The 19953-nt window shown below is 39.5% G+C and overlaps 1 protein-coding gene across 3 annotated transcripts in view; it reads left to right on the top strand.

Moving 5' to 3' along the window:
* The window catches only part of TTC6 (tetratricopeptide repeat domain 6), a 154218-nt gene that overhangs the window by 42920 nt on the left and 91345 nt on the right, over positions 1-19953 (top strand). For all 3 annotated transcript variants that reach the window (XM_045015740.1, XM_045015739.1, XR_006579141.1), the window contains exons 7-10: positions 7837-7996; positions 10665-10769; positions 13569-13673; positions 15118-15180. In XM_045015740.1, coding sequence (XP_044871675.1) covers positions 7837-7996; positions 10665-10769; positions 13569-13673; positions 15118-15180 — 433 coding nt within the window. The remainder of the gene's footprint in view (positions 1-7836; positions 7997-10664; positions 10770-13568; positions 13674-15117; positions 15181-19953) is intronic.

Raw genomic sequence — 19953 nt, 5'->3', positions numbered from 1 at the left:
AAATGTGTTTTTCTGTGCAATGGACTGTCAAATTCAAATTATACTGATGTCTGCACTTACAATAACAATAGTTTAGTTCTCTTCATGTGTTGGTGCTAGTTTTAAGTACTTAGATTGACATTTGTTTGCTTGTAACAAAGACCAAGGAAATCTGCAGTGGTCTATTATAGAATTTTATAGTGGGACTGATCAAGAAAACTATAGCTTCAAGTTTGCCTAAGATAGTAATGCTTATTTCATTCTTCTGTTTATCTTATGCACCAATATGTTCAATTTAAACATTAAAAGAGGTATTTTGTCACCCCATTTCCAGCAAAATATCCTACAAGAATTGTAAAAAATGTCATAGATATAGTATTGTATTTTATAAAACTCCTTTCAGCAGGAATTTCTGTACTTCTCTGGGAGTGCAGATTTTACTTTTTTGCCAGCATATAGAAACACAATACCTAGCACTTTCCTCAGTTTGTTTTTGTCCCAGAAGGTCAAGTCTGTAAGGCATTTCAGGTTATATCAACTTTTTATTGTTTGACATAGACTTCTTAATCTGAAAACCACTTTGATCAAAAGTGCAGTTTTTGTTGCTCATTTCAATTACTTTTTAACTCAGGTGTCAAAAGTGTGTTTTACTCAAGAGTGTTTTATATCTTTTATCATTTTAATTTATATTCATTCTACACAAACTCTTAACAGGAGTCAGAACCTGCAAAATCTTAGAAATAAAGAGGAAACTTGAACAGATGAAAGGCTAGTCCCCCCCCACCCCCATCAAGTTAAGTAACAGATCTTTAGTTAAGACTTCTATTTGAAGAAAGAGAAATCTCAGATATATTTCAGAGACTGTTCAAGATCACATTACTTTCAGGTCCAAAGCCTTTCTCTCTGAGTCTCTAAGTAAGGATTGCAGCTTCTTTTGCCCCAAAGCTACTTTTTTAGGACTCCTTTCAAAAATTAGCAAAGAGTCCTGTGGCACCTTATAGGCTAACAGACGTATTGGAGCATGAGCTTTCGTGGGTGAAGACCCACTTCGTCGGATGTATTCACCCACAAAAGCTCATGCTCCAATACGTCTGTTAGTCTACAAGGTGCCACAGGACTCTTTGCTGCTTTTACAGATCCAGACTAACACGGCTACCCCTCTGATACTTTCAAAAATTAATCACTCCAAATTAGAAGGCACTTTGTTTTAAACTGATACTCAGGTATGCTAAAGCCCCTTTACACTGCTCTGGTAGTGTAAAGAGGTCTTAAAATGGGAGTAAATTACATATAGTGTAAATGAGAATCAGGCCAACTATACTGTATGTTAGTTAGATTACAAAGAAATATGAGATGAAATAATAGAAACTTAATTGTATGAATTCAAAGAGAAACGTTGTTGTAGCTGTGTTGGCCCCATGATTTTAGAGCAACAAGATGGGCAAGGTAATATCTTTTATTGGACCAACTTCAGTTGGTCAGAGACAAGCTTTCAAGCTGCACATGGCTCTTCTTCAGGTCTGGGAAAGGTACTCAGAGTGGCACAGCTAAATACAAGGTGGAACAGATTGTTTAGCATAAGTAGTTAACACAAATATTACCTCATTCACCATGTCTCTACAAAGAGAAATGTCATTATTAGTTTAGTCTAGTGGTTTTCGATCTGTGGTCTCTGGACCCCTCTGGGTTCGCAGACTGTCTAAGGGGTTCGTGAAAGGTTGTTGTTAGCATAGAACAATGGTTTTCAACCTGTGGTCCATGGACCCTGGGGGTTTGCAGACTATGTCTAAGATTTCCAAAGGGTTCCACACCTCCATTTGAATTTTTTTAGGAGTCCGCAAATGAAATAAGGTTGAAAACCACTGATTTAGTCTTTTCAAAAAACAAAACTGTATAAAGCCAGCAGATGTCACTCTGAGCATGTACTAATGAGGTCAGAATGATCAAGAGTCTAACATAATATATATTTTTGTGTATACATAGATAAGCAATAAATTCTCTCTTCTCTCTCTCTCTCTCTATATATATATACTATGTTTTATCATTTCCATTTAGTTATATATATTTTTGTAATTATATTATTTCCATAAAGACTAATTATAACCAAAAGGTTGAGTATTCAGTGTGTTATGAAATCATGACAAAAATATAAATTAAAACAAAAATATAAATATAATCCTTACTTTCTATTAAGTTAATATATTTAAAAATATGAAGCAGAAATTCTCTATCAGTATAAATTATCATTTATCAAGCCGAATGCCTTTTAAAAATAGCTACTTAGCTGATAAATATTAATCAAACCTGGAAGAATGAAAATAGTAGGTTTTTTTGGGCAAGCCCATCATCCCCACTCTAAATCTGTTATTGAAGAGCTACCAGGCACAAAGTGAATAGAGGTAGAGAATGGCAAAAATTGTTATTCAACCTGACAGTTGTATATATATTATGTAAGAAGTGGTTAGTAAATTTTAATCTGAAACATTATAAAAGGTGCAAAATGTATCAAGACACATGGCTTTTTACTTCTTATCTTAAATACTTGAGAATGTCACTTTCTAAAGTGAGATATTCCATTTGTGTGGCATTTGCAGTAGGGGATTTTATAAAAAATAAAAAAACCCCTCCCAAAATCAGAATCCAAATGACAGGATAATCACTTAGGGTATAATCCAAAACCCATTGAGGTCAATGGAAAGCCCTCCTGTTGATTTTACTGCACTCTGAACTTAAATATGTAATGGAAAGTATGTGAGTAACTCCATTGACTTCAGTGGGACTTCTCTTTATGTTTAAAGTTATGCATGTACTAGTTAGGCCTCAGTGCTGCAAACACATGCTTAAATTTAATTCTGTTAAAATAAATGGGGCTACTCACAGGCTTAAAGTTAAGCATATTCATAAGTGTTTGCAGGCTCAGGGCTGTAGGTCCAACATGCATGTGAAATACTAGTGTGGCCCTCTTGTGTCTTCACATAATGTACATCATGGGTTTGTTCTCACAAGCTTTCCTGAAATCACTTCTTTGAGTGTTTGCACATGTCCTTTCCACTGGGTGTGGGCATGCACAGTTGTCAGAACTTTTCCCCTCAATAGTACCCACTGGGGCGGCTCAAATGCCCCCTGTCACCGTATACCACTGCATGTTGGTATAAGAGCATGGAGCTGTCCCCAACCCCCTCAGTTCCGTCTTACTGCCAGTGATGGTTGTCGGAGTAATCTCAGACTTGTCGTCATAAGCTTCCCTCACTCTTTTGTATATATACTCTCTTTTATTGTTAGGAAGTAGTTAAGTTTGTTAGTTTTAGTGATAGATTTTAGTTGTAGGTGTTTTTGGACTAGTTTTCGTTTTTTGATATTGGGATCGGCACTGAAATGATGCTGCATTTACCAGGTTTTAAATCCTGCCACACTTGTGCTAAACCTGTGCTGGTCAGTGGTCCACACACTGCCTGTTTGAAATGTTTGGGAGAATCCCACATAAGTGACAAAAGTCACATTTGTAAGGGATTTAAGCACCGCTCAAGGAGAGTTAGAGTGGTGAGGCTCAAATGTTGCTCTTGGAGGCAGCACTTTGCCCCCCATCGGACTTGTCTCATGCAGAGAGAACCCCAAGTACATCAGCCTCGGTATGGAGCACACAGGAGGTGTCTGCAGCTCCTCAGTCCCATTTGCTGGTACTGAAGAAAAGATTTACACCCTCCTCAGGCTTGGTACCTCACATGGGGATGTTGATGCCGAAGCCTAGTAGAAGTAGAGACTTCAAGACACAGTCAGAGTAGAGTCTCTCACTGGAGCACTCTTCAGCTAAGAAGAAGGAATCACTACCTCCAGAGCTGTGCCAGGTCCATTGAGGGCATCCCCTGAAAGATCTCTGCAGCACAGCCATCAGTCATTGCTGCTCCCAACCATCCCAGAGGCATAAGCAATCACAAGGGACTTGCTTAGCCTTTTGGTAGTGGTGTCCCTGGAGGTGCAAGAAGGTTTACAGTCGGTACTGATGCCTGCGTCACCTTCCTCTCCATGTCAGGAATTCACAGTACTGTTACCCCCCAAGCTTCCACAAAGGCTGGTGCAGTCAAAGGGCAAGCCTCCAATGATATCCTCAGTACCACATCCATCATCTCCAAGCTTGGGCTACCTATCCACAGTCCCAACTGGTTCTGCACCCCCAGTGTCAGACATTTCAGATTCTTCCTCTTCATACTCAGAGGTGCATTACTCTGTGTCTCATCCAAGACAGAGGGCATATCCTCCATCAGACCTTGGATCATGCAACAGTCAAAGCACTGGTCTCCTCCTCCTATGCAGCAATGGTCCAGTCAAAGTGCGGTTCCAGGCCCATATCAGCAGTCATTCTTGACACCGTGGGGTGTCCCTGATCCTGCAAGAACCTCCCCGCAACCATATCATCTTTTGTCATTGAGCTTTCTCTGGGGGTATCAGCACCAAGAGTATCATTCTCCGGTACTGAGCACTGAGGTTACAAAGGTGGCTTCCTCATCACAAGTCATGGAGCAGTTACCACCTTGGAATCCTGTTCTGTCCTTTTCCTTGTTGCCAGACAAGACTGTTGGGGTGCTTTGACTGAAAGCATTAGCTCTCGCATTGGCACACAGATGCCTCAGCCTCCTGGGTCACATGTCAAGATGTACCTATGTGGGTTAACACACCAGGCTGCATCTCAGAAAGCTGCATGCATGGCTAGTGTTGTTGAAAACCCCAAGTAATCATCATTTGGACTAGATGGTTCATATGCCAGTGTCAGTTTTGTGGTCTCTGGATTGGTGGATGAACCCTCTGAAAGTCTGTGTGGAGGTCCCTTTTATTCCCCTGCTACCAGCCCTCACTTTTGTCACAGATGCATCAGCTCTGGGTTGCAGGGCTCACGTGAGCCTCTGGGTCAAGGTCTCTGGTTGCCTTGGGATCTGATTGCTCATATAAGTATCAGGGAGTTAAGAGTTGTGCGACTAGCCTGCTCAGCTTTCTTCTGATATATAGAAGGAAAGAACTCGTTAATTTTAACAGACAACTCTGTGATTATGATTTACATAAATAGTCAGGGGAGTGCAGTCATGCCAGGAGGCAATTTGCTTCTGGGACTTTTGTATAACCAATTCAGTTAATCTCAGGGCTGCTTACCTTCCAGGGAAGCAGAATACATTAATAGATTAATTGAGCAGGACTTCTCTGATCATCACGAGTGGTCTTTATGCCCTGATATCACCAGATCCATCTTCTAGCTCTGGGGGACTACTCAGATGGATCTGTTCGCAACAAAGTCCAACAGAAAATGCCATTGGTTTTGTTCCCGGGAGGTGTCAGACCAGGTTTGTTGCCAGGTGTTTTTGGTTACCCTGGAAAGACCCCCTCCTGTATGCCTTCCTTCTGATTCCCTTGCTGTCCAGAATTTGTTCAAAGTCAAACAAGACCATGCTCATCTCATCCTTATAGCACCAGCGTGACTTCGACAATACTGGTTCTTGACCCTACTGATGTTGTCAGTCAAGCCTCTGTCTCTCCCACTGGATCTAGATGTGATTTTGCAGGACCGCAGCTGCCTGCTCCATCCCAGCCTACAAGCCCTCCATCTGACAACATGGATGATTCATTACTAATGCATTGTTAACACAGCTTTGGAGAATCCTGTTCTAAGAATGTCCCTGAAGTGTTACTGAATAGCAGAAAACCCGCAACTAGGGGCATATACCTTAGTAAATGGAAGTGCTTCTCCATTTCATCCTGTCAGAAAGGCATATCCCCGGAGCATGCACCCCTGAACCTCATACTGGACTCTCATCTATACCTAAAACATCAAAGTTTGGAGATTAGCTCTGTAAGAGTACATCTGGCAGCTATCTCAGCCTTTCACATCTCTGTGGATAATAAATCTCTTTTCTCCAACCTATTGCTACCAGATTCCTAAAGAGTTTGATCAGATTGTTTGGCAGCCGCCTGCTTTGTCCACTGGTTGCAGGAAGATCAGCCTGTTCGGGTTAGCTGGTGGGGGCTTGGAACCAGGGTGGACTGGCAGCCCCCCTATCAGCTTCACACTCCCCTAAGTTCCCTGTGTGGCAGCCGCTCAGCAGGCTATCAGTTGCCAGCAGTTCAGCTGTCCCTCCCCCCACTGCCATGTGCTGTTCCTGCCCTCTGCCTTGGAGCTGCTCTTTGGAGCCTCCTGCTTGCTGTGAAATGGGGGGAAGTGGAGGGTTACTGTCAGGGTTTCCCCCTCCCCCCTGCTCCTGCACCCCACTTACCCCATTTCCAGAGAGCAGGGGAGACACAACAGGGCTCAAGACGGAGGGAGCTTGCTGGCAGGAGCTGCTGTCTCAACTTGCTGATCTATTTAAAAAGGCAGTGTATTTAGAGTGGGGTCAGCATACTTAAAGGGGCAATGCATATCTCCCTCTCACATGATGTGTGTCTCTGTCTGCCATACTGTCTCCCCTCCCTCCATTCGTGCTGCCTGGTAGAGTGCGAGGCTACATTAACAACAATGTGTTAACCCTTGAGGTCTGAGCCGATTGCTAGTTCATCATTTAGCAGTAAGGCATTCCCTGGGAAATATCCCACCCTCTGACTTCACCACTTCAACCAAGCTTCACAATCATCATCACTGATTAAATTGTTTGTTTAAAACTTATACTGTGTGTGTATGTGTGTGTGTGTATATATATATATATATAGTATAGTCTTTTGTCTGGTGAAAAAAATTTCCCTGGAACCTAAGCCCCCCATTTACATTAATTCTTACGGGGAAATTGGATTTGCTTAACATTGGTTTGCTTAAAGTCACATTTTTCAGGAACATAACTACGTTAAGCAAGGAGTTACTGTAGTCTTTAATTTTCATGCTAACCAGGCAGTCTTTTTGCCTACATTCTTCCTGATACCCCATGTGCATAGAGATGAGGAGAGATTTCATTTGTTCAATGTGAGAAGGGCTTTAGCTTTTTGTCTGGAGAGTATTAAGTTCTTTAGAATCTCCATGCATCTGTTCATTACGGTTATGGACAGGGTTAAGTTTTCACTTAGAGAATCTCATCCTGGATCCCTTTGTTCATTTGTTTATGCTACCAGTTGCTAGAATATTGATGCATTCTACTAAAGCACAGGCAACTCCGGTAGCTTTCTTGGCACAAGTACTGATGATAGCTATTTGTAAATCAGAAACTTGGTAATCAGTTTACGCTTTTGCTTCTCATTATATCATTTCCCATCAGTCCAGAGAAAATATCAATTTTGGACAGGTTGTCCTTCAATCAATATTCAGGTAGACTCTGAGCTCACCTCCATATTTGTCTGCTTGTGAGTCACCTACAGTGAAATGGACATGTACAAGCACTCGAAGAAAAAACTGTTACCTACCTTTCTATAACTGTTGTTCTTTGAGTTGTTTTGCACATGTCCATTCCATGACCTGCCCTCCTTCCCCTCTCTATCAGAATCACCTGGTACGAAGAAACTGAGGGGGGTTAGGGGCAGCTCTGTTCTGTTATACCAGCACGCAGTAGTGTATGCAACAGAGGGAGTTCAAGATGCCCCAATGGATACCACTGAGGAAAAAATTTCTCTGACAACTATGCATACAGTGCACACACGCCTATAGTGGAATTGACATGTGCAACACATCTTGAAGAACACCAGTTACCCAAAGGCAGGTGACCATTTTATTCTTGACTCCTCCCCTTCTAAAGAAAGAACTTGAGTAATTTTATTTTATTTTATTTATTCCTTCACCTTTGGTTTAATCACAAGGAAAATTAATTTAAAATTTGAATTAACATTACATTATTTTTCTTAATATTTCAAGTAACTGACATTTGAGTAGTTTATTCATGTTTTATTCTGCTTTAGAATTTGTTGTTATGGAGTTCCTGTTTCAGAACTATACCAGGATAATCAGAAAGATGGAATTAATGTTTTGCCTCCTCATACATCAAAAAGTCTAACAGAATGGCAAAAAGTAGCTGCCTATTATGTTGAAAAGCCACGACTGGAACTGTTAGGAGAGAAAGTAAGAACTAATTTTGATAAAAATGTACACTGTTAGTGCAGTTTTACAAATAATTACACAGAGCCTGAAAACAAATTCCTAATTTATTTTGTTAGTGTGTGTCATTCAGGAATTAAATGCCACACACTAATGCCACATTTTATGTGTCATTTATATGTTGTAATATGCAGTCTTTTATATGCTGTAATAAATCACCCTCATCCCCAGTTCTTTATGTGAAATATTATTACATGGGAACATAGGAATTTCCCTACTCGATCAGATGTGGTCCTAGCATTCTGTTGCAGTCAGTGGCTAGTACCAGATGCTTCATAGGAAGGGGCAAGAGTCCTTGGAATAGCAGATTTTGGGATAAACTTCCCCCAAAGAGGCTTTTTTATAACCCCCAATAATTAGAGGTTGGCTTGTGCTCTGAAGTGTGAGGACTTGTATCCTATCTAACACTTAATTTTAAAAATATAATATCCTAGTATAACTCTGGATATTATTGTTATCCATACATTTTTCTAAACCTTTTTTAAATCCTCCTAAGCTGTTGGCCTCAATTATATCATGAGGCAATGAATTCCACATGGTATTTGTGCATTTTGCTAAAAAGTATTCCTTATATCTGTTTTAAATTTGCCAGCTTATTATTTAAAGGGAAACTGCACTGGTTTTGGTTGCACTGAACAACAGATATTTAAGATGGTAAGAAATATTTGTGGCCATATATAAACCAAAATGTTTGCTTTAAAGTGGCACTGTCAAGCGATTAAAATATTAATCTTGATTAATTGCATGATTAAAAATATGAATCTCGATTAATCGCACTGTTAAACAATAATAGACTACCATTTATTTAAATATTTTTGGATGTTTTCTATATTTACAAATATATTGATTTCAGTTACAACGCAGAATACAAAGTGTACAGTGCTCACTTTATATTTATTTGTGATTACAGATATTTGCACTGTAAAAATAAAAATAAATAGTATATTTCAATTAACCTAATACAAGTACTTTAGTGCAATATCTTTATCATGAAAGTTGAACTTACAAATGTAGAATTATGTACAAAAAAATAACTGCAGTCAAAAATAGAACAATGTAAAACTTTAGCGCCTACAAATCCACCCAGTCCTACTTCAGCCAATGGCTGAAGTTTGATTACATTTGCAGGAGATAATGCTGCCCGCTTCTTGTTTACAATGTCATCTGAAAGTGAGAACAGGGATTTGCATGGCGCTATTGTAACCGGCGTTACAAGATACTTACGTGCTAGATACACTAAAAATTCATATGTCCCTTCATGCTTCAACCACCATTCCACAGGATGTGTCCATGCTGATGACGGGTTCTGCTCGATAACAATCCAAAGCAGACGAACATGTGCTGGGTCATCATCCGAGACTGCTATAACATGAAATATGGCAGAATGTGGGTAAAACAAAACCAGAGACATACATTTCTCCCCCAAGGACTTCAGTCACAAATTTAATTAACGCTCTATTTTTTTAACGAGCATCATCAGCATAGAAGCATGTCCTCTAGAATGGTGATTGGAGTGTGAAGGGGCATACGAACGTTTAGCATATCTGGCACGTAAATACCTTTCAATGCCAGCTTCAAAAGTGCCATGCAAACACCTGTTCTCACTTCCAGGTAATGTAAATAAGAAGCAGACAGCAGTATCTCCCGTAAATGTAAACAAACTTGTTTGTCTTAGCGACTGGCTGAACAAGAAGTAGGACTGAGTGGATGTATAGTCTCTAAAGTTTTACATTGTTTTGGTTTTGAGTGCAGTTATGTAACAAAAAAAATCTACATTTGTAAGTTACACTTTCATGGTAGAGATTGCACTACAGTACTTGTATGAGGTGAATTGAAAAATACTGTTTCTTTTGTTTATCATTTTTACAGTGCAAATATTTGTAATAAAAATAATACAAAGTGAGCACAGTACACTTTGTATTCTATGTTGTAATAGAAATCAATATATTTGAAAATGTAGAAAAACATCCAAAAATATTTAATAAATTTCAATTGGTATTCTATTGTTTAACAGTGCAATTAATTGTGATTATTTTTTTTCGACAGACCTACTTTAAAGTTTTCTAAAGCTAAGTTTTTAAGTACATTGATCATGTCTGAGCCAAATGCTGGAACCTGCCATCTTCTGAAAAGTGATATCATTTGTAATATTGGCAGTGTGTGAGCCATAAGAATCTGCTAGTTGGTTTCTTATCTACTTTATTATTGATTTAGCAATAAGAAGGAAAACTTTTAATATTTACAATTAAAAATATTTATTTTGCGTATTAGGGGTTTTTTAAATTGTTAAATGATTAGTAAAACAGGTTAGAAACTTGTAGTTCCTTCACATTGCTAGTGCCAAAAATGACCTCACTTTTCTGCATGATAGCCAATGCCAGCATTAGGTTGAGAAATGCCAATTAACAGTGAATTAGAAAATTTAGAGAGCTACACTGAATAGTTTATTTTGGCATAGAAGTGTGTCTCATGTCTTGAAATTTCATTATTCTGGTTGCAGCTTTCCTCAAAAGCATAGTAAGTGGACTTTGGCATTTTGTCACCAAACAGTTATATTCAGATCATAATAATATAAAGACATTTAATGTTTGGCTTGGTTTTAGTAGCTAACTGCAGTTTGTTGGTTTTGAAGGTTTCTGTTTATCCAGGAACTCTAAAAATGTTTTGGGCTCCAGCTCCACCAAAATTTTCTGCTCCACTATCTTTCATGAAGGAAACCTTATTTCCTACGTATGAGGTAAACATTTTAAATGTTTTCTGTGTATTGCTACCTTTTGAAGATACATACCACTCTTACTGTAGTTATTCATACTACTATTTTTATTAGAGTTTCCGTATTAATATCTATAGATGATAATATGTATAATCTGTTGTATGTATTGCATAATTTGCTGTGGTTTTAAGTTCAGTTTCTGGAATAATAGAATTTCCAGTAGTAATTATGCTACATGTTGTAGTCGCCACGTTTGATATAGTACTGTGTTTATTTTAATTACATTTTAATTAATACTACCTTTCCCCCTTAATGCTTTTATATTCTAGTACGTTGTTTTTAAATGTGTATTCTTTCTTTTAGAAAAACTTATAAGCCTACTTTACATGAAGTCTCTTGTATGGTATCCTATCACTAGTTCCTATTAAAACATGATAACCCCTTCTCCCCAACTCCCCAACATTTTAGACAGAGAAAACAATTTTAGAAAATGTCAGTGTGTTTTAAAACTTTGTAATGTTGTTGTGCAATAAAATCTTTGTAATACAAACATGTTTGGCAGCTGACATGCCATCCAAGCTAATGGACATATCTAGTGCCTGGTGCTGGCACTCAAAGTCGTTACTCTGTGCCGGGGCCAGTGGCTATAGAGAAGCCAGCAATCCATATACAATACTCCAGTGCAAGAGATGCAGTAAAAAGAGACATTCTTTCTTATGCATATGGGAGTCTACAGCAGGAACAGACCTGGCATAGTTAGCTCCAATGCCACTCCCTCTCAGTCTCATCATGAGGGGGTACAGCCAGAGTGATCTGTGCTCTGGCTATCCGTAACTGTTACCATTGCCTGCGGACATAAATTACCGAGGCCAATGAGGAGCTGTTTAGAGAATCAGGGAGCACTAGCCCAGCTTGGCAGTAGCCTCACTCGCCGTCACACCAAATAGATTTTGACCATAACAGACAGATGTGTCTGCACATCTTAAATGTGAACTAAATAGTTATTCTGTAAGAACTTTAGTAGGGCTGTCAATTAATCACAGTTAACTCATGTAATTAACAAAAAAAAAGTAATCGTGATTAATCACACTTTCAATTGCACTGTTAAACAATAGAATACCAGTTGAATTTTTAAAAATATTTTGAATGTTTTCTACATTTTCAAATATATAGATTTCAATTACAACATAGAATACAAAGTATACAGTGCTCACTTTATATTATTTTTTATTACAAATATTTGCCCTGTAAAAATGATAAACAAAAGAAATAGTATTTTTCAATTCACTTCATACAAGTACTGTAGTGCAATCTCTTTATCATGAAAGTGCAACTTACAAATGTAGATTTTTTTTTGTTACATAATTGCACTCAAAAACAAAACAATGTAAAACTTTAGAGCCTACATGTCCACTCAATTCAACTTCTTGTTTAGCCAATCACTCAGACAAACAAGTTTGTTTACATTTTCAGGTGATAATGCTGCTCGCTTATTATTTACAATGTCACCTGAAAGTGAGAACAGGCATTCATATGGAACTTTTGAAGCCGGTATTGCAAGGTATTTAAATGCCAGATATGCTAAACATTCGTATGCCTCTTCATGCTTCAGTCATCATTCCACAGGACATGCTTCCATGCTGATGATGCTCGTTAAAAAAAAAAGTGTTAATTAAATATGTGACCGAAGTCCCTGGGGGAGAATTGCATGTCTCCTGCTCTGTTTTATCCACATTCTGCCATATATTTCATGTTATAGAAGTCTCGGATGATGACCCAGCACATGTTGGTCATTTTAAGAACACTTTCATTGCAGATTTGACAAAACACAAAGAAGGTACCTATGTGAGATTTCTAAAGATAGCTACAGCACTCAACCCAAGGTTTAAGAATCTGAAGCATCTTCCAAAATCTGAGAGGGAGGAGGTGTGGAACATGCTTTCAGAAGAGTTAAAAGAGCAACACTCTGATGCGGAAACTACAGAACACACACCACCAAAAAAGGAAATCAACCTTCTGCTGGTGGCAACTGACTCAGATAGTGAAAATGAACATTCATTGGTCCACACCGCTTTGGATCATTATCAAGCAGAATGCATCATCGGCATGGGCACATGCCCTCTGGAATGGTGGTTAAAGCATGAAGGGACATATGAATCTTTAGTGCATCTGGCACATAAATATCTTGTGATGCCAGCTACAACAGTGCCATGCGAACGTCTGTTCTTACTTTCAGGTGACATTGTAAACAAGAAGCGGGCAGCATTACTGCCTGCAAATGTAAACAAACTTGTTTGAGTGATTGGCTGAAGAAGAAGTAGGACTGAGTGGACTTGAAGGCTCTAAAAGTTTTACATTGTTTTATTTTTGAGTGAAGCTTTCTTTGTACATAATTCTACATATGTAAGTTCAACTTTCACAATAAAGATATTGCACTAAAGTACTTGTATTGGGTGAATTGAAAAATACTATTTATTTTGTTATTTTACAGTGCAAATATTTGTAATGAAAATAATATAAAGTGAGCACTGTACACATTGTATTCTGTGTTGTAACTGAAATACATATGTTTTAAAATGTAGAAAATATCCAAAAATATTTAAATAAATTGTATTCTATTATTGTTCAACAGTGCAATTGATCACAATTAATTATTTTAATCATGCGATTAATCACAATTTATTTTTTTAATTGCTTGACAGCCCTAAACTTTAGATTAGCTATAATATGTTCTTTAGTAATTGGCATATTGCTATATTTACTGTAGCTGACTAAAATTTTAATAGTAATGTAAAATTAATATTAAATATGTTAATATTGCAGAGCAATGTTATTGAGGGTGTTGTAACTGAAGACTTTTCTGCTGACCTTCAAGATGAAGAAGACTCAAAGTCTGAGGATGATCTTGACATCTACAATTATATGGTGGTATGTATGTATCTCAATAAGATAGCTTTAAATTTAAATTATTCCCAAGTGCTTCCTTTTCAAGAGTTAAGGGCTTACCAAAAATATTTTTAATCTTTGGATAAATTTGTTATACTCAAAGATACTTTGTGTCAGTTAACTGTTTCCCTGTTTTTCCCTCTTCTGGTCCCAGCCAGGAACTGCCCTGCTCAGCCCCTGCAACTCCTTTTATCTGAGGCTGCTGTGCTCTGATTGGCTTCTTCCCTGCAGCCTTTCTAGGCAGGCCTGGAGGACCTACCTTCACTGCTCCTTTCCTGGGGCAAGGTGTGGTAGGACTGAGAAGCCTCCAGCAGGGAGCCTCAAAGGGCCTGGTTCACCCTGTCACACTATTATAAAAGTATTATATGATACTGTAGGACACTCTGTAATGCAATTAACAGTTGTTTTGGAAAGAAGTTTAACTGAAAGGAGTTTAACTTCCGAGGTTTGTCTTCACTAGAAAAATTGGCTGTGTTAGAACACAATTTTGTGTCATGTTAACTAACATGCTGTTAAGAATGGCTTTGCAGTCAAGGATCTCTGTGTTTAGCATTGTGTCCGGTGATTGTGGGTAAACTACTGGAACCATATATTTAACCACGACAAGCTGACACAATGTTAAACATGCCTTGTCCCTGTCTTTACTGTCTACTTAAAAGCATCATTTAACATCAGGTTAACTAATACAACTCCTCAAAGGCATGTTCTAACTTAATTTAATTTTCAAGTAAAGAATAACCCTTTAATGACATCACTGCACATTCTGGCCTTACCAGGAGTACAGCAGGCATACATGCTGCTTCTGGGACAATTGCATTAGCTCACTAGAACACACCTACTGAAAAGCAGTATATACCTCAGCTTCATCCAACTTTTGCTCACGTGCAAAACTGTGATGGCAATCTCAGCAGAATTAAGGCACAATAATTTCCAAATGAATGGACTATTGACCACTTTGTAGGTAATGTGAAGGTGGGAAGGAATGTTAGAGACTTTACCTTTAGCTTCTTATTTACATGCTTTCAAGATTTAAGAGAGGTGTGTGTGTCCTCGTGCAACCTAAGCTGTCAAACTAAATTTTTGTTTGTGGTAATATTTTATGGTATGTATTTAATAACATAACTAGAGCTATATTAAGCTCCATATCTAACAAGAAAACCAAGATTTGATAAGAAAAAATATGTGTAACACGGCTACTTAACGTTTTTCTGCTTTTGTTTTAATTTTAACTTTGTAATCCTAGCATTGTGTTAACATAGTTTTTACATGAATTCATAACATCAAACCAGCTCTAAAACAGAAAGTTTGTCAGGAAGAACTATCATTCTCATTGAAAATAGTGTAATTAAGAACGAAGTAAATGAAGACTCCACTTTTACTAGACATGGACTATGATAGACCTATTTTCATTTTGTTTTATTTGTAGGCAAAAAGCACACTAAGAAGATGCCATTCCTGCCCAGATTTTTATGCCACTGAAAAATTAAAGGTACTGTAATTTAGTCACTTTTATTTATTTTTTTCCTTTAGATCTTATAGACCAGCTTTTATCCTTTTGGTGCTTGATTGTTTCAATCTTCAGTAAATTTTAAGAAAGAAAACTTCCAGCATAATAAGACTATATAGGAAATATTTAAAGTTAACTGCTTTTCTAATATCAGCGGAGTAGCCATGTTAGTCTGGATCTGTAAAAAGCGACAAAGAGTCCAATGGCACCTTATAGACTAACAGACGTATGCGTCTGACGAAGTGGGTATTCACCCACAAAAGCATATGCTCCAATACGTCTGTTAGTCTATAAGGTGCCATAGGACTCTTTGTTGCTTTTCTAATGTTTTCCTTTCTGCTTAATTTAAAAAAATGAGATTAAATCAAAGTTCTCTTTCAAGTGGATTGCTTGGAATCTTTTAATATCAAAACAGAAAGCTGGAGGTCTTTATTAAGAGTCTCCTGTTGACTTCAGAGGGAATTGGTTAGGGCCTTTACTCATGCGAGTAGTCTTTACCTACTTAATCACATATAAATTGGACAAGATCTATGAGTAAAGGTTTGCTTCTTAGATTCTAAACAGATTAGAATAGCAACATTGTGGGTTTTTTTCTATCTGTAAAGTGCCATGCACATTTAAGGTACTATAGAAATTAATAATATTTCTAGCAACCTCTCACATTGCATAAGACAGCAATAAATTATGCATATTTTGTTTACCAATCATACAACCTATGCAAGACTTTGACCTTAACAGCATTATAAGGGTAATATTTTTTAAGGCAGATCAGTTTGTGGACTCTATTTAAGATGACCCTTTCCTGCCAGCACTCAACAAGGGAGGGATTGTGAATAGATTGCAGGGGATGTAACATGGTACCTGGAAGGGGTATGTGTGTATGGTGGGGAGGAGAATGTGAAAGCAACTGGCAAGAGGTAGGGCTTCCCACCTCCTTGGGAAGTCAACTCCTAAGCTGGCCTGGGAATCTTGGTGCTCTGGGGTACCCAACACTGGAGCAAGGAGCCTCATCAGTTGCTTAGTGAAATTGACATTCTTGTCAGTTTCACTGCTGCACTACTGCTGGACCTGGGAATTTATTTCATTTCAGAAACACAATATGTTGCTGTTTCTGAAACATTTTTTAGGGTTTCTGGTTTGCAAGAAATTTTGAAAAATTAGGTTTTGTTATTCAGAATTAAACCGAATATTGAAATGCTAAAATTTCTTTGGTTTTATGACCCATAGTTCTCAAACCCAGGCCTGCAGGTTTCATGGCAGCAGCCACGTTTCAACCTTCTACCTAGCAGTCTGCTGACAATCGCTTACCTGGAACCATAAAGATCATCCCCAGTGTGAGGTTTGGAACCTGAGGTTGATTGGCGGAGTCCCAGAGCTGCTGATTGGCCTGCTCCACCTTGCTCTGGACTTTCTGCCTTGTGCTTCCTGCAACTGCTCCACCTGCTTGATTTCCAGGCATCCTGACCTGGCTTGACTCCAGACATCTGACTTGGCAATTTTTGTGGTTCCTGTTTCTCTTCAGCCTCTGACCTTCGGGTATCCTGACCCAGCCTGACTCTAGTTCCTGACTCATGATTCTGATGTCCAGTTTGTCTTCTGTCTCTGACATCAAGGTGACTCTGGTTCCCAGCTTGGCCTCTGATCTCCAGTTGAGCCTTTGGAGAAGAGAACTTCCCCATACCTTAGTCCCTTACTGAGACACACCCTGAGCCCTATCCAGGGACTTTTCATTCGCAGGTACCTATCCAGCTGCACTTCCTGGAGGACCCACAACAGATGCCCCACAAACAGGCCCGCATCAATTCGGGAGCAGCGGACAATTTAATGGATGCAGGTACAGCTTGGGTCGTACAGATTCCTGCTGCACAAGACCATGCTTGACATGAGTGAAACTCTTAATGAAACTGTCTTCAGGTCCCGTTGTGGAAGATACTCTCCCACTGGAGGCCATTATTGAGGGACACAGAGAAATAATGCAATTCAATCTGATCCATTGCCTGCATTTTCCCAGATCCTTGGCATCTCCTGGCTGAACTTCATTCATTGGTGAGAGCGGAAGGTCATTTTCCTATCAGAATTTGGTGGACAGCATGGCCAGGGACCAGCAAATGTTGTATCCAAACCCAAGTAGGCTCAAGTAGGTGTGGTTGCCTGCATTGAAACACTTGCTGGGGGAATGATGGAACTTCCCTCCCAAGCACCACAAATATGTCTTTGAGAATAACAATGCAGAAATCCTCCCTCCACAGTGGGACAATTACTGAGCCCTAAATAAGATAACAATATGGAACCATTACCCACTACGTTGATCCCTGAGTTCTTGGACTATGTGGAAGCTGCCCGCATATTCACTAAACTGGATCTCCAGAGAGTTTACAGTCTCATCTGTATCTGAGAAGGGGATATATGGAATACTGCCTTTCAGACCTGCTACGGCCATTTTGAATATTTAGGTATGCCATTTGGACTGACCAGTGCGCCAGCATTGTTCCAGCATTTCATTTACAATGTGCTACAGGACCTACTGGACTAGTTTGTGATAGTATATTTAGATAATATATTGATCTTCGATGATCTGGACCAACACACCACTCATGTCTGTACAGTCCTAGAGAGACAACAACAACACACACTCTATGCTAAACTTGACAAGTGCACATTCGATCAGACTTCTTCCAAGTTCCTGGATTTCATCCTGTCTCCAGAAGGAATCAAGATGGATACGTGCAAGGTCCAGGCTGTCTGCAACTGGTTAGCCCACTGATGTGTGCATGACCTGTAATATTTTTCAGGCTTCGTGAACTTTTACTAGAGATTCATTTTGAATTTTTCAAAACAAGCCAAGCCCCTCACTGTCCTACTCTGGAAAAATGCCTGGTTCCATTGTTTGCTAGAGGGCCAGCATGGATTTGAACAGGTGAAGCTCGCCATCACCACTGGTCCTGTATTGGCCATGACATGATATAAGCTTTCATTGTGGAAGCCATTTCTAGTATGGCAATCAGGGCAGTCCTCTCCCAAAGGCATGCACCTGAAAAAATACCGCACCTCATCTCCTACTGCTTGAGGAAGCTTACCCCTGCAGAGTGAAACTATAAAATCTTGGACAAGGAGCTCCTGGCAATTAAGACTGCCTTTGAAGAGTGAGGACACTACTTGGAAGGGGCCCGTCTTCGGATCCAAGCATTTACTGATCATAAGAACCTGAAGTACCTGTGCAGGGCCAAGGCCCTAAACCAACAACAGCTCTGGTGGGCCCTATTTTTCTCCTTGTTCAACTTTATCTTGACATACCAGCCCGGAACTAGAAATGGCAAGGCCAACACCTTGTCCTGAAGATGTGGCTGTGACTCAGGAGGGCACCAGTCCAGAACCAGCCCATGTTCTCAAGTCCAATAATTTCCTCAATGAGAGTTGCTGCCAGAACCTGCTTGCACTCATCCACTTTGCCTGTCTCTGGAATTTCACCCCAACAGATAGCCATTATCAACTGAAAACGACATGACATCTTGGCGGCGATCACATTTAAAAGTGACTGCATCACTAGGACCTAAAAGAGTGGCGGTTCTTCAACTATGCCATGCCTCCACACTGGCAGGACACTTTAGGGCAATATAAAACTTCACAATTCATGTCCTTCTTCTTCTTCTCGACTGTGCCCCCCAATAGAGACTTTTTTATAGCTTCCTGCCAGGTGTGCGTTGACACCAAGATTCCATGCCAGAATCTGTGTGGTCTCCTCTAACCTCTGGATACCTCATCTTGGCCCTGGAAGGAAATTTCCTTAGACTTTGTGGTGCAACTACAAGAATCCAGTGGTTTCACAACCATTCTGACAGCGATAGATTGCTTTGCTGAGAGGACTCACTTCATTCTTTGCATGGGTTTACCCTCTGTGGGGGAAACCACCTGACTCTGCATAAACTATGTAGTCTGCATTCATAGTCTCTAGTATCACATCACTTCTGACTGGGGACTACAGTTTACTGCCTTATTCTGGCATGAAGCCCTTCATTAAACAGGAGTCCATATGCACCTGTCCTCTGCCTACCATCCTCAGTCTAAGAGTCAAACAGAAAGAAACAACCAGATCCTTGAACAATACTTATGATGCCACATCAACCATTACTAGGATAACTGGTTTTCATTGTTTCCCTGTGCTGAGTACTTGTACAGTAATGCAGACCATTCATCCACAGGCCACAGCTCCTTCTTTATCAATTGTGGGTAGCACCCTTGATGTCACCATAGCTACCCACATCTTCTGCCAACTCTGCATTGGACTTAGTACAACACATCTATCACATACAAGATGATGTGATGGGACACCTTAAAAAGGTGAAGAAGGACTACAAAAAACATGTGGACAAGTGTAGACAACAGGGCCCTGCATGATCTGTAGGACAAAAGCTTTCTAGAGAACACATCTGCATGGACTGATCATCTCGGAAACTAGGCCACCGATTCCTTGGCTCGTACTGGATATGGCAACAAATCAACCCAGTCACCTTTGAGTTCCAGCTCCTTTGATCTCTTAGAGTCCATCCCATATTCCATGTCTCACTTCTAAAACCATACACTCCATAGAACCTAATCATTGCTCCCACTGGTGAAAGTATAGGTCAGGAGGAGTACATTGTTCATTAAGTTGTCAACTCTAAGATCGAGTGGGGCAAATTATGGTACTTAACTGATTGAGAAGGTTACGACTCAGAACAATGCATTTTGGAGCGAGCTAAAAACATTCATGCTCCC

This window comes from Mauremys mutica, chromosome 4 (genome assembly GCF_020497125.1).
Source record: "Mauremys mutica isolate MM-2020 ecotype Southern chromosome 4, ASM2049712v1, whole genome shotgun sequence".
Lineage (NCBI taxonomy): Eukaryota > Metazoa > Chordata > Testudines > Geoemydidae > Mauremys > Mauremys mutica.
Note: the sequence above shows the minus strand (reverse complement) of the source record. Positions and strands in the feature narration are given on the sequence as shown.